The 12,950-nt window shown below is 39.2% G+C and overlaps 1 protein-coding gene across 1 annotated transcript in view; it reads right to left on the reverse strand.

The window, feature by feature from the left end:
• The window catches only part of PIK3CG (phosphatidylinositol-4,5-bisphosphate 3-kinase catalytic subunit gamma), a 59,486-nt gene that overhangs the window by 21,989 nt on the left and 24,547 nt on the right, over positions 1-12,950 (reverse strand). The window contains exons 6-8 of the mRNA XM_043967236.1: positions 11,846-11,949; positions 4,931-5,077; positions 2,331-2,421 (exon numbers count right to left, since the gene is read on the reverse strand). Of these exons, the coding sequence (XP_043823171.1) occupies positions 2,331-2,421; positions 4,931-5,077; positions 11,846-11,949 (342 nt within the window). The remainder of the gene's footprint in view (positions 1-2,330; positions 2,422-4,930; positions 5,078-11,845; positions 11,950-12,950) is intronic.

The raw sequence follows: 12,950 nt of genomic DNA on the forward strand, positions 1-12,950 counted from the left end.
AATGAGAATAATGATAGTACCTACCTCCCAGGATTGTTTTTAGGATCAAATGAGACATTTGTAAAGGGCTTAGCACATTGTCTCACACATAGTAGATGTTCAATATATGTTATTTTCCTTCATCTTGATCTTTACAACTACCCGAAAAGGTAAGTGCACAAATATAGTCCCCATTGTGTAAAGGTGGAAACTGAGGGTTCAGAAGGGGCTAAGTGATTTGCCAACTCACACAACTAGTAAATGACAGAGCCAAGATTCCAAACTCAGGCCTTCCAATGTCAAGTCCAGTACATTATATTAATGATACTCCACTGCAGGTATTATTTGCCAAGGTCATTAGATTCACAGTGTTTTCTTTTATTTCCTTTTTTAAAGAAGGATAGGAAATTGTAAGGACCTTGTTGCAAGATCTCTGAATGAAAAGAGTACGTTGTTGTATAATGCTTTAGTTTGTGAATGGAAAGAAGCAAAATTTATTGTCCTGGCACAGTGAGAACATCCTTCCTCTTTTGGCCACGGGACCATTTTCCTTCTCCTTGTATTGTAAAATTTACACAGTCAAAGAGAAGCTCACCTTTGCAACCATTTTTCCAAATCAGGAACCCAAGACTTCTCACTCCATCCTCTTTTCCTCCAGAGCCTCTTACTCACACTCCTTGCTTCCAAATGTTAAATCATCTCTATGAAGAGGAGTTCTTGCCTTCTGAAAATGTAAATGACTTTTTAGATTTCCCAGGCTCCAAACCTTCCCACTCTCTATAGGACGGCTTTCTCTGGAGCGCCCACCAAACTTCATACTTAGATTTAAAGCCAGCTTTACTTTAACTGATAAAACTGCTCTTCCTTCTGGTTTCACTATTTCAATCAGGGCCATCACCATTTACCCAGTATGCCATACCAACCTTGGTAGTGCTTTTGAGTATTCCTTTCTTTCATCTCTCATGTCCAGTCACTTAGAAAATCCTAGTAATTCACCCTTTGCCAATTCTACCAATGTAAAATGGACGAATCTGTAGAGTGCTTCTACTCTTGCAGCCTGGAAGTATAGTTTCCAATCCTTCTCTTATACTTCCTATTTATGTGACTGCAGGCAAATCACTCCGTCTTTCTGAGCCTCAGATTCCTCATGGATGCAATGATACCTACTTTGTGAGGCTCAATTGAAATTATAAATATATTTTGTGAAAGTGTTGGCTCTTATCACCATCATCATTTATTATTTATTTTTAATTTTTTAAATTAAAAAAAATTTTTTTTGATTGGGCAATGAGGGTTAAGTGACTTGCCCAAGGTCACACAGCTAGTAAGTGTCAAGTGTCTGAGGCCAGATTTGAACTCAGGTCCTCCTGACTCCAGGGATGGTGCTTTATCCACTGCGCCACCTAGCTGCCCCCATCATCATTTATTATTGTTGTTGTCATTGTCTACCCCTTCTTCTGTAGTCTACTGCTGAGTTCTAGTAGAGAACTTTGATACCACCTACTTGGACTATTGCAATAGCATCCAAACAAGTCATGCTGCTCTTAGACTCTCTCCTCTCGAAAACTATCATTCATGTCACTGCCAGATTGATGTTCCTCATGCAGAGAGTTGGTCATTTCACTCTCTGTTCCACAGTCTTGTAAGACCCTACTTTTCCAAACTTATTTCACACTATTTCCTTTTACATAATCTCCACTCCATCTAGGTGGCTCTTATCCTCTGTGCCCCACCTCAGGTTTCCCTGGTTTGGGTTTCTGCTTGCCTTTGTTCATGCTGCTCCCACTCCTCTTTCCTACTGAATTCCTAGCCAATATTTTGAAAGCTTGTTTCAAATGTCAGCTTCCTCCTAAATGGAGGTGCTATGAAGCTAAAATAAAAATACATTGTATTGGACCTGAAAAGTTTTTTTTAAGGTGCCCCCCCCATAGCATATAAAGCAAAGTGAGCAATAGCTCTGATAAACTGAACTTGAGGTAACCATAAGTGCCAGATCTTGCTCTATTGTTTTTAAAGATTAAGAGAATTTTAATTTGCAGAGGAAGTTAAGTAGAAGTTTGAGGGTGGTGTGCAGTTAAAAGAAAGAGGTAGCAAATTTTACCCAATTATCCTCATGTAGGGTCATGAGAACATTTCATTTTTTCTTCCAACATGTTCAATACTTCCTTATCAAACGAAGTCCTATCAATTAACCACGTTCCATTTTCTTTCCTTCGTTTCATGAATAAATATTCTCTTACCCCACTCCCCCAACCCCATTATTAAGTTTCTTTGCCATAACTTGGAAAATGTCATAACTTGTTCCCCACAAGCTTGAATGCCTGGGGTTAGCTCCTGAAGGCTCTGCATACCTATTTTGTCTCCAGTTGAAATACAACCATATGGCTGCAGGCACAAGTCCAAAGACTCTGCTTCCCAAATAGATCCCATGATTCGAAGAATCTAGACATAAAAACACAGAGTGGTACACAAGATATGCTTATTTGTGTTGTTTGCCTTTGCCTTTTAAAAAAAATCACATTCTTAAACTTGATATTTGACAGGGAAAAAATGACAATAAAGGTGACCTGCTGCCATTGTACTTAAAGTCAAATCTTTCTAAATTGTTCACCCTCAAGTATATGATTTGAAATAAGACTTAGGGAAGAAGCTGGCTGAACTCCCACATGTTATTTTTTGAAAATTCTGGAACTTATTTCATCTTTTTCTCCATGTAAAATATCCTCTCTCGTTCTGTCTAATCCTTACTGACATGGGCTTAGGACAGGACAAACATATAGAAGAGTCAAGGGACTATTAAAGTTTAAAACTGGCCAGCTAAACTAAAGGACAGACACACCTAAGAAGTAAGAGGAGATAAGCAGGCTCCCCCAGACAGAAATAACTCCAGAAGTCAGGACCCCCACCCCCACCCCTTTGAGCCTTTCCCACCCCACCCCTCATTCAAGCTTCCCTACCACCCCTTTTACCCTCTATTAAAGCTTTTGCCTTTCTTTCTGTTCTGGGAGGAGAATGTTTCTAAGCCATCTCTTTCCTTTGAGTCGAAATCTTTGACTTCCTTCTTGGTCATTTTCCTCTAGTGCCAAATAAAGAATCATTTTAATTCTAATTGGACCTTGTACAAGAGTGTAATTCTTTACAGGAGGAATACCTAAGGACCCCCACCACCTATTTCCCTGTGACACTTACTAAATGGTAACCACATTGTTAAAATGATTGCTACTTTATTTTTAAACAGAAAAGACACTCATACTCTGGATAAACCAAAGAAACCAACAGTCTTTTGTTGTTGTTGAGACCCATGATTTCATTGGTCCAGGGCAGTGGTTCTCAGACTTTTTGGTCTCAGGACCCCTTTACACTATTAAAACAATTATTGAGAATTCCCACAAAGAAGTTTTGTTTATGTGGGTTATATCTATCCATATTTTTAGTATATAGAAATTAAAACATCTTACTATTATTATGAAAAATAGTTTTAACCTCTTAAGCTCCCTGAAAAAGATCTGAGGGACCCCAAGAATTCCAGGACCACACTTTGAGAACTTCTGGTCTATAGAACTATTCAATGAGGAAACCCTCTCTACCAGTATAGATTGGCAATTTGTAATTTTAGAGGGCTATCTAGGCAATGAGAAGTTAAGTGACTTGCCCAAGGTCACATAGCTACTAAGAATCAGAGATAGAACTTGAACACAGGTTTTCCTGTCTTTGATCTGTCTCTTTCTTCTAGTTCACTAAGCTGCATTTGTATAGTAACAGTATACATTGGATCAATGTAAACCTTACTCATTTTTAATTTTTTTTTTTTTTTGCGGGGCAATTGGGGGTTAAATGATTTGCCCAGGGTCACACAGCTAGTAAGTGTCAAGTGTCTGAGGCCGGGATTTGAACTCAGGTACTCCTGAATCCAGGGCTGGTGCTTTATCCACTGTGCCACCTAGCTGCCCCAAACGTACTCATTTTTAAATCTTAAAAAAAAGCAACTGGGAGTAATAATAAGAATCATGTGGTTTTTTTGTCCCTCTTTGAATGGTCAAAAGATTCTATTTTAGGGGGGCAGTTAGGTGGCACAGTGGATAAAGCACCAACCCTGGATTCAGGAGGATCTGAGTTCAAATATGGCCTCAGACACTTGACATTTGCTAGCTATGTGACCTTGGGCAAGTCACTTAACCCTCATTGCCCCACACAGACAAAAAAAAGATTTGGGGTTTTTTTTAGATTTAATAAATCTTCAAAAGTTTGAGGGGGTGTTCATTTAAACAGGAATGTTTTGGACAATTCTCACAATATCCTTCAAAAAGAAATAACACCTTGTGACTACTTCACTGAGTAATCACCTTCCTTCTTCCATTTCCTCTTTCACCTGCTTATTTAATCATCTCCAACCTATGTCTCCACTAGCCCATTTTGTCTCTCATTTATCAGCCCACTGGCTTTTTAAAAGCTTCTCACATCTCCTCCCCTACTCTGTGTGTGTGTGTGTGTGTGTGTGTGTGTATGAAAAGAGGAATATCAGTAGTGGGGGAGAAGCTGTAGGTGTACATGTACATGAACACAGATGAATGTGGAATAGCTATACGGTTGGGGGTGGACGTTAGGAGTGATGCATATGTGTTTAAATTATATCCCTGTGCTTTGTGAACTAGGTGTATAAAAAATTGGTACAGGGGTGTGGAGAGGTTGGTATGATTCATTATTCGGGAATGATAGTTGAGAAATGAACCTCTAGTATGAATAAAAATAAGTCCTTTACTGAACTTCATCCTGAGAAGGCCATGGGCCTCATGGCATAGCTTATAAGATGATACTAATGTGAAAACTCATTAATCCTCATTTACTAAGACATGGTCTGTACTTGAACTCAGCTACTCTTATAGTTCTTTTTTCCCCCAACAATAAGTATAGAAAACAAAACAGAACATCAATAATCCAAATGTCAACTTACTTGTAAAATAAGCATGTCTTGACGCAAATCATCCCCGTGTTTGAAGATAATTCCTATTGTTTCATTGGACAGGGCTGTGGGATCAGCACATTTAAATTCGAGCCATAAGGGCTTCTTTTTGGAAGCCATTACTTTACACTTTTCAATCTGTAAGGAAGAGTTTATATATTTTCTACATACAGAATGGACACATGGAATACAGACATAATGTGTGGTCTCTCTATGCCTTCAGATCTTTTTTTTTTCATTATTAAAGACAAGCTCTATAAACATCCATGCTACATTTTGCATGTTTTTTGGTCACTTTTCAAATAGAACCCTTGAAGAAAGATTGCTTTTGAGAAGTGATAACCAATGATAATTGGTGTTTAAATGGTACTTTAAAGTTTCTTTACATAGGTTAAGAAAAAGGAAACAGACATTTATTAAGAACCTGCTATGTGGCGGCAGCTAGGTGGCCATAGTGGATAAAGCACCGGCCCTGGATTCAGGAGGACCTGAGTTCAAATCCGCCTCAGACACTTGACACTTACTATCTGTGTGACCCCGGGCAAGTCACTTAACCCTCATTGCCCCACAAAATAAAAGAACCTGCTATGTCAAGCATTTTACAAAAATTTCATTTGATCCTTACAACAACCCTTAAAGGTAGGGGCTATCATGATCCCCATTTTATAGTTGAAGAAACTGAGGTAAAAGAAGGATTTGACTTGTTCAAGGTCACACAGCTAGTAAGTGTCTGAGACTACATTTGAACTCAGGTCTTTCTAATTCCTGGTCCAGTGCTCCAACCATTGAAACACATAGTTGATTAGGATCATTAGATCCTCACAACAACCCTGTGATATAAATACTAAAGATGTTTTTTTCTTGTTTTACACATGCAGAACCTGAACCTTATAACCTGATATCTTTAGCTTTTTTTTTTTTTTAAGACTCAGCTGGTGTTGAAGCCCTTTATCAGATTGCCTTTCCTGATGCCCCAAGCTAACATTGCCTTCCTCTCTAAGGTCATCTCTTTTGTGTCTATCATGTATGTAGCTATTTAGGTACTTGGTGTGTCCCAAATTGGAATGAAGGCTCCTTGGGGGCAGGGACTGTTTTTGTATTTTCTGTGTATCTTCAGTGCTTAGCTCCATCCCTTGCATATAGTGAGTGCTTAATAAATACTTGTTAATTGATTGCTTGCTTAAGTATTTACCCTTGATCACACAGCTAATAGGATTCAAAAGCAGGTCTCTCTAGACTCTAGGAGATTCTATTACACCACGTTGCCTTTATAACAAGGACAACAAACAGATAAGTCAAGAGAAACTTGACCTTCTTAACGTTAAAGTTTTACAGTTAAATCTCATTAATTTAGACTCTAAGCATTCAGAATTTATGATAATTAGTAGGGAAACTGGCCTGAGATTTTCTTTTGCTTTAGTAATTGAAATGAAGGGGCACTTAATATGCAAATGAGCGATGGGGTCCACTTCAACAATCAAATTGTTTTCAAGCGCTAAACAAAACCACTTTGGTAGTCCCTTAATTCATATTTTTTGCATAAGGGAAAAGTATGCACTCATCTAATTTCTACTCTTACCTTGTCTTCTTCAAAACATTTCTCTACACTGATAACTCATTATACACTGAATATGACTATATGATTTTTATTGTAACCCAAATTACCTTGGTATATTAGCAGAGAGTGGAAAAAAATTTGAATGTTTGTGAATATGATGCAATTAAAAAATAGGGTGTTTACTTCCAACCTATCTAATGATTTCTCCATTTTCTTTTTTTCTTTTCCTAAAATCTTTCCCACCCCACACCCCCAATGGGTTGAGGACATTCTTTAGGGCTTTGGACTTGGTCAATTGCCTTTGTTCTTCATTCACACACATGTTGCTATTGCATTCTTTATATGCCCACTTTACACTGATGATTCCTAGCATTCAATACTTTGCCTTTCCACTGATATTTTGTCTCAACATCTGGCTGTAAGTTTCTAAGGGATCCTAACGTCAATAAGAAGATCCTTCTGCCAGAGGCTTATGGGGATGACTGGGATTCTTATAGATTCCATGGAGGGTCTCCAAGAGTCTCTTGGCTTCCCATTTCCATGGGTACAAGAGAGGAGTACTTCACTATGCAAGCCTATGGCTCAGAAAGGACATAGAGACAAGACTACTTTATTTATGGAGAGTCTACACATTTGTTCATGAAAAAAGCTGCTCCTTATTCTTGACAGACTCCTGACCATATAGTTTATTTGTCATTGTTAGATGCTCTACACATAGTCCCTGCTTCCCATGCAAATAATTCCTCAGTTAGCTATAACTTCTTATATCCTCCTTCTGCTATTCAAATTGCTACCTAATGTTGTAACCGAGGTTGTCTGATTTTTAATAAAGGTTAAATTATTATTAATTACTATCCCTATCAGTAAATTTAGCAACAATAACAAAAATAACAAATATTCATGTGCTTGGTTTGATGATATTTAACAAGTGTATCAATAACTTGGATGAAGGCATAGATGTATAAAGAATTAATTGTTATTTGAGGTTTTTATAACCCCATCTTTTGGCTAGAATTAAAAAAACAAAACCTCAGCGTGCACTGCCTGTGGTTCCACAAACTGCACAGTGCTCCACCCACTGGTTGTAGCCATTGCCATGGCGCTAGCACCTCACGTCATCACCACTCACAGATGCCTACATGGGCCTGGCAAAATTATAATGATTGGAAGCCTAGTGAGGGCAGTCATGTGACTGTCAGAGTGGCCAGCCAATTAGCTGGGGGCTGTGTGGAGTGTGCTGGGAAGAAGGGAGCTTTTTCCAGTATTCTAGCTGGAAGCTGGAAGGCAACAGGAGTGCTGCTGTGTATTCTCAGCTAATTCCTGGGTGGTGGTGTTTTTCAGGTTGTATAATTTCCCTTTCCCCATTTTATTTCCTTTCCCTTGATCCTACTGATCCTGTTTGTGTTTTTTTTTTCAAGGTCGTTCTTGTTAAAATAAATCCTGTTCTGTTTTGAGGGAGGCTGTTGGTCTCCTTCCTTGCCCCAATATTGCAGTGAGCCACTTAGCTAACACTCCCCAATTAAAAAATTGGTCCCCACAGATGGAATGCTTATCAAATGTGTAGGGAACATAAAGCTAAGAAGGATAACAAAATTCCTGGATAACAGCCAAGATCTGGACAGGCTAGAGCACTGGGGTAAATCTATTGAGATCCAATTCAGTAGTAGGTATAAATGTAAGGTCTTATACAGGTTTGAAAATCAACATCCTAAGTCCAAGATAGATGAGACAGAGTTAGATAGTCACGTGTCTGGAAACGACCTGGGGGTTTTGGTGGACTGCAAGTTCAATTATGTCAGCAGTGGGTTGTGGCAAACACAAAAGCCAACAGGATCTTGGGCTGCATTAAGAGAGGTATGATTTCCAGGAATAAGGAGGAAGTCTGCCATGGTGAGAACATATTTGGAGTATTATGTTCAGCTCTCAGCATGCCAGTGTATGAAGAGTTGTGAGAAAACCAGTGATAACCTGAAGATGTCAGAAGAAGGGTAATTAGGATGGGACTCAATTCCATGCCATTTTCATACGGCATGTCTTCAGACTGATAGAAGGAAATAGGAATGTTAAACCTGGGGAAGAGAAGACTTGGGTCAGGATGGGTGGTTGGGGGGCACGATACCTCTTCTTTTACTATTTGAAGTGCTGTCCTGTAGAAGGATTAGACTCATTCCAGTTGGACCTAAATGGCAGCACCAGGACCAGGAGGTGAAATAAAAGACTATGGATTTGATGTGTGAGAGTTGGAATGATGCCTCTGCTGGGAGGAACATTGCTAGCTCTGGCCTGAGGGGAGACATGTGACTTTAGCATCCCCCAGGAACTTGTCTCTGTAGAGCCTCCTGTTAGACTTGTCAATCAGAGCTACCAGCCAATTAGCTTGGAGCTGTGTGTGTGTGTGTGTGTGTGTGTGTGTGTGTGTGGACGGCCCTGTTTCCTGTGGGAGAGGAGGCTTCTGGGAGGAGGAAGGAGTGAGGGGCTCTCTTTCAACTGGGACCTTGGTTTTGAGTGGAGCAGAGATGCTGGCTCCCTGAGATATATAGATGAAGGAATCTTGGCCTCTTTCTCTCTGATCACTAGATCCTAATGTACCTTAATAAATGCTTAAAAGTCTAAACTCTTGCTAAAGCTTTTAATTTATGGTGACCAATCATTAGAATTTTAGACAGTCTAGATAGAATTTTAGCCCCTTACAGATAGCAACTTTATAGATGTAAAGAAAAATTTCATAATAATTAGAGCTGTCTGAAATTGAAATGGGTTGCCTTGAAAGGTGATTAGTTCTTTTTCCTTAAAGGATTTTAAGCAAAACTTGGGAGACCACTTGTCAGATGTATTACAGTAGAGCTTTCCTGTGGAGTATGGGTGGACCAGATGGCCTCTGAGTTCTCTTTTGACCCCCAATTTCTTTCTTTGTAATTCTCAAAAGATTGGGTCTGAGTGAAGGGAGAGCAAATAATTTCAAGGGAAATTTACCTTTTCATTTTAAATACCATTTTTAAGTTCATGCCCTACCACATTCAGATGTCACACTAAACCTTTGATAGTCCTTAGATAGAAATTTAAACTGAACTCTTCCTATGCCTGATCTATGAAAATGGTATGTTTCTCCAACTTTTTCCCATAAGGGAGCCATATCAGCAGGAGTTTGCAAATGATATGAAGCCAATTTATTATTTGTGTGTGTGTTGGGGGTGGGGCGGGGAGAAGATGGGAGAGAACCAGACCTGTGATTTCATTGATTTTAGAGAATTCCTGCTGAAGAAATTCCTTCTAACAATCCAGTTCAACACCTACTCAGCAACTTACAACCTTAGAGTGTCACCAAGGGCACTGAGTAGGTGAATGACTTGCCATATAGCCAGTATGTCTGGCAAAATCTCAGATCAGATCGACCTGCTACACCAAGCTGAAATAGCAACACTTTAATTTTGGTATGAAATAGATTACCATTAATAAGGAGAACTCATTGATATATCACTTTAAGGTTTCCAAAACATTTTTCTTACAACAAAACTGTGTAATGCAAGTTTTGCCTACCCCTGCTCTAATTTTAGATGTCCTACTGAATGAAGGTGGCGAAAATGACAGCACCATTCTAACTGGGCCCACTACAAATTTATGCTACACTCCACTAATCAATTAATTGGCCCATTGACCACAGCAGTTTTTCCAAACCTCTGTATCCCTCCTCAAACCTCTAGTGGCTCCCCATCACTTCACCCTCTCAGCTGAGTACTTGATGAATATTGCACTGAAAAACTTGAGGCTATTTGCCAAGGGATCTTTCTTCTCTCATCTTCATCTCACATTACTCAGATGTTTTTCCCCACTATCTATCATCTTTCACCTTTGTCTCACACGAGGAGGTGAGGTCTTCTTGTCAAGGTAAACAGCTCTACCTACCTAAAGTATCTCATTCAATCTCATATTCTTCAGCAAATTGTCCCTTCTGTCATCTCTCACTCTCCTTTCATGGCTAAAGTCCTTAAGGAAGTTATCGGCATCTCTGCTTCCTTTCCTCACTCTTATTAACCCTTTGCAGTCTGGTTTTTGATAGGTATGAATATAAACTCTTATGGGGTTCAAATATCAATTTCATAAGTGTAAGATAGGAGAGATATGATTAGACAGTATTTTGCCTGGAAAAAAAATCTGGGGCTTTCAGTGGCCCAAAAGTCAAATATGAATCAGTCATGTGCGTATATAAAAGCCAGTATGATCTTGGGTTGCCTTAAAAAAAAAAAAAGCATAACAGTAACACAGGTGTTACTACTTGCATGACTATTGGAAGTGACTTCTCCTTCCTGAGTTTCAAAATTCTTCTCTATAAAGGGAGCCAATAGGCCTATATAATTTGAAACACTCAAACCTGATAAGCTTTCGGGAAACCATGTAAGATAGGTAATACAAGAATTATTATTCCCATTTTACTGATGAGATGGGTTCAGAGGGATTAAGTGACTTCTGTCATCACACAGCCATTACAAAGAGGAGCTGAAGCTTAAACTCAGATCTTCTGAAAGAGAACCCAGTTATCTTTACACTATCCATGCTTCCCGAAGGACACAAGACATGTTATTATCATCATCATCATTCTCTCAAAGTGGAAAACTGAGAGTGTAGTTTTGTAGCCATAAGTTGTACCTTAGTACTATGAATAGTGATTTGTGATTTCATCAGTGTGGGTACTTACCCTTAAAATGTATATCTCTATGCTTCTACTCTCTCAGCAGGTCTTCACAAGTTTCTGAGGGTAAGCCACTGCAACTTATTTTTTTTTTTTTTGGCCAGGCAATGAGGGCTAAGTGACTTGCCCAGGGTCACACAGCTAGTAAGTGTCAAGTGTCTGAGGCCGGATTTGAATTCAGGTCCTCCTGAATCCAGTGTGGTGCTTTATCTACCACGCTACCTAGCTGCCCCCATCACTACATTTTTGATTAGGCTGGTTCTCAGGTGAGAGACACAGTCTAGCTAGATCTCCTTTTTTCCAAGCCTTCCCAAATTGGTTGGAGTTACTTCCATTCTACTGGCCTGGACTTAAAAAACCCAGGATCACTTGCACATCAGAATTTGACTCTAGAATAAGCTTTCAGTAGAGGACTGTAATCTTGTATCCAATTTTAAATTGTATGTATGTAAAAAATTGTTACACGATGCTGCATCCATAGTATACATGGAGACCAAATGCTTCTCATTGGCCAATGATGAAAATATAGATTAAAGGAAGTCAACCCTCACACTACTTTCTACTCCTTTCCTCAGATACATATCAGCCATCACAAATGATGAACTTTAACAAGACAGAACACAAACAACTTCAAAACAAAAGACTCCAATGGGACACTTACCACGAGTGTTCCTGCTCTCAGACCAGGATCATAGGGAACTCTAAAGCTTTTTGGAAGATTAGAATTCTGAAGGTTTTCAAGCTTTTGCTTAAGTTGTGAGATAACTGCAGTAGACACATTAGAAATCAACAAGAATTCATCAATGTTACCATTGCTCAATATCATAAAAAAGTTTTCCTAAGCTTACTTTGTGCACTTTTATCAATGACTTGGGTAAAGGCATAGAACCCATGATTGTCAGATTTGCAAAATGACTCAAAACTGGGAAGGCTGGGTGACGGATATCTAACACACTCAGGAAGAAAGCGATCTAAAAAGATGTTGACAGGCTAGAGCATTGGGATTAATTCATAAATATGCAACTCAATAGGAATAAATGTAAAGGAATATATTTTGGTTCCAAAAAGTCAACACCAAAAATACAAGGTAGTTGAAGCATGGTTAAAAAATAGAAAAAAAAAATCTGTTCTGATCTTGAAGGGGACAAAGGAGAAAAGAAAGTAAACAGATTTTAGGAATCTGCTCTTTAGGTGGGAGTGGGAGAAAAGCACAAAATATTTTACAGTCAGAGTATACATCCAGGTAAGCACATATATAGGTCTATAGGGATAAAAGACTGAACCTGCAATTTCAACAAGTCAAGTCAACAGGCATTTATTAAGGGCTTACTCTGTGCTAGGCACTGCATTAAACACTGAGAATGCAGAGAAAGACAAAAAATGGTCTCCACCCTCAAGGAATTCACATTTTAATGAGTCTATGCCACATTTCATTGGTACAGGGAACTCCCAGATGAAAAGGAAAATTCCCTCTACCCATTCAGATTGACACCTCCTCTGCAGTGTATAGTTTTCTTTTTTTCTTTTTTGAGGGGCAATGAGGGTTAAGTGACTTGTCCAGGGTCACACAGCTAGTAAGTGTCAAGTGTCTGAGGTCACATTTGAACTCAGGTCCTCCTGAATCCAGGGCCAGTGCTCTGCGCCACCTAGCTGCCCCTCAAAGTATAGGTTTCAAGAATTATCTTCTAAGTCATCCAGAGGTTGGATGCTGCATTCAGAGTTGCCTAGGATTGGAGAGCTAGTATGTGGCAGAGATAGAACTTCAA

This window comes from Dromiciops gliroides, chromosome 5, assembly GCF_019393635.1.
Source record: "Dromiciops gliroides isolate mDroGli1 chromosome 5, mDroGli1.pri, whole genome shotgun sequence".
Classification (NCBI taxonomy): Eukaryota; Metazoa; Chordata; class Mammalia; order Microbiotheria; family Microbiotheriidae; genus Dromiciops; species Dromiciops gliroides.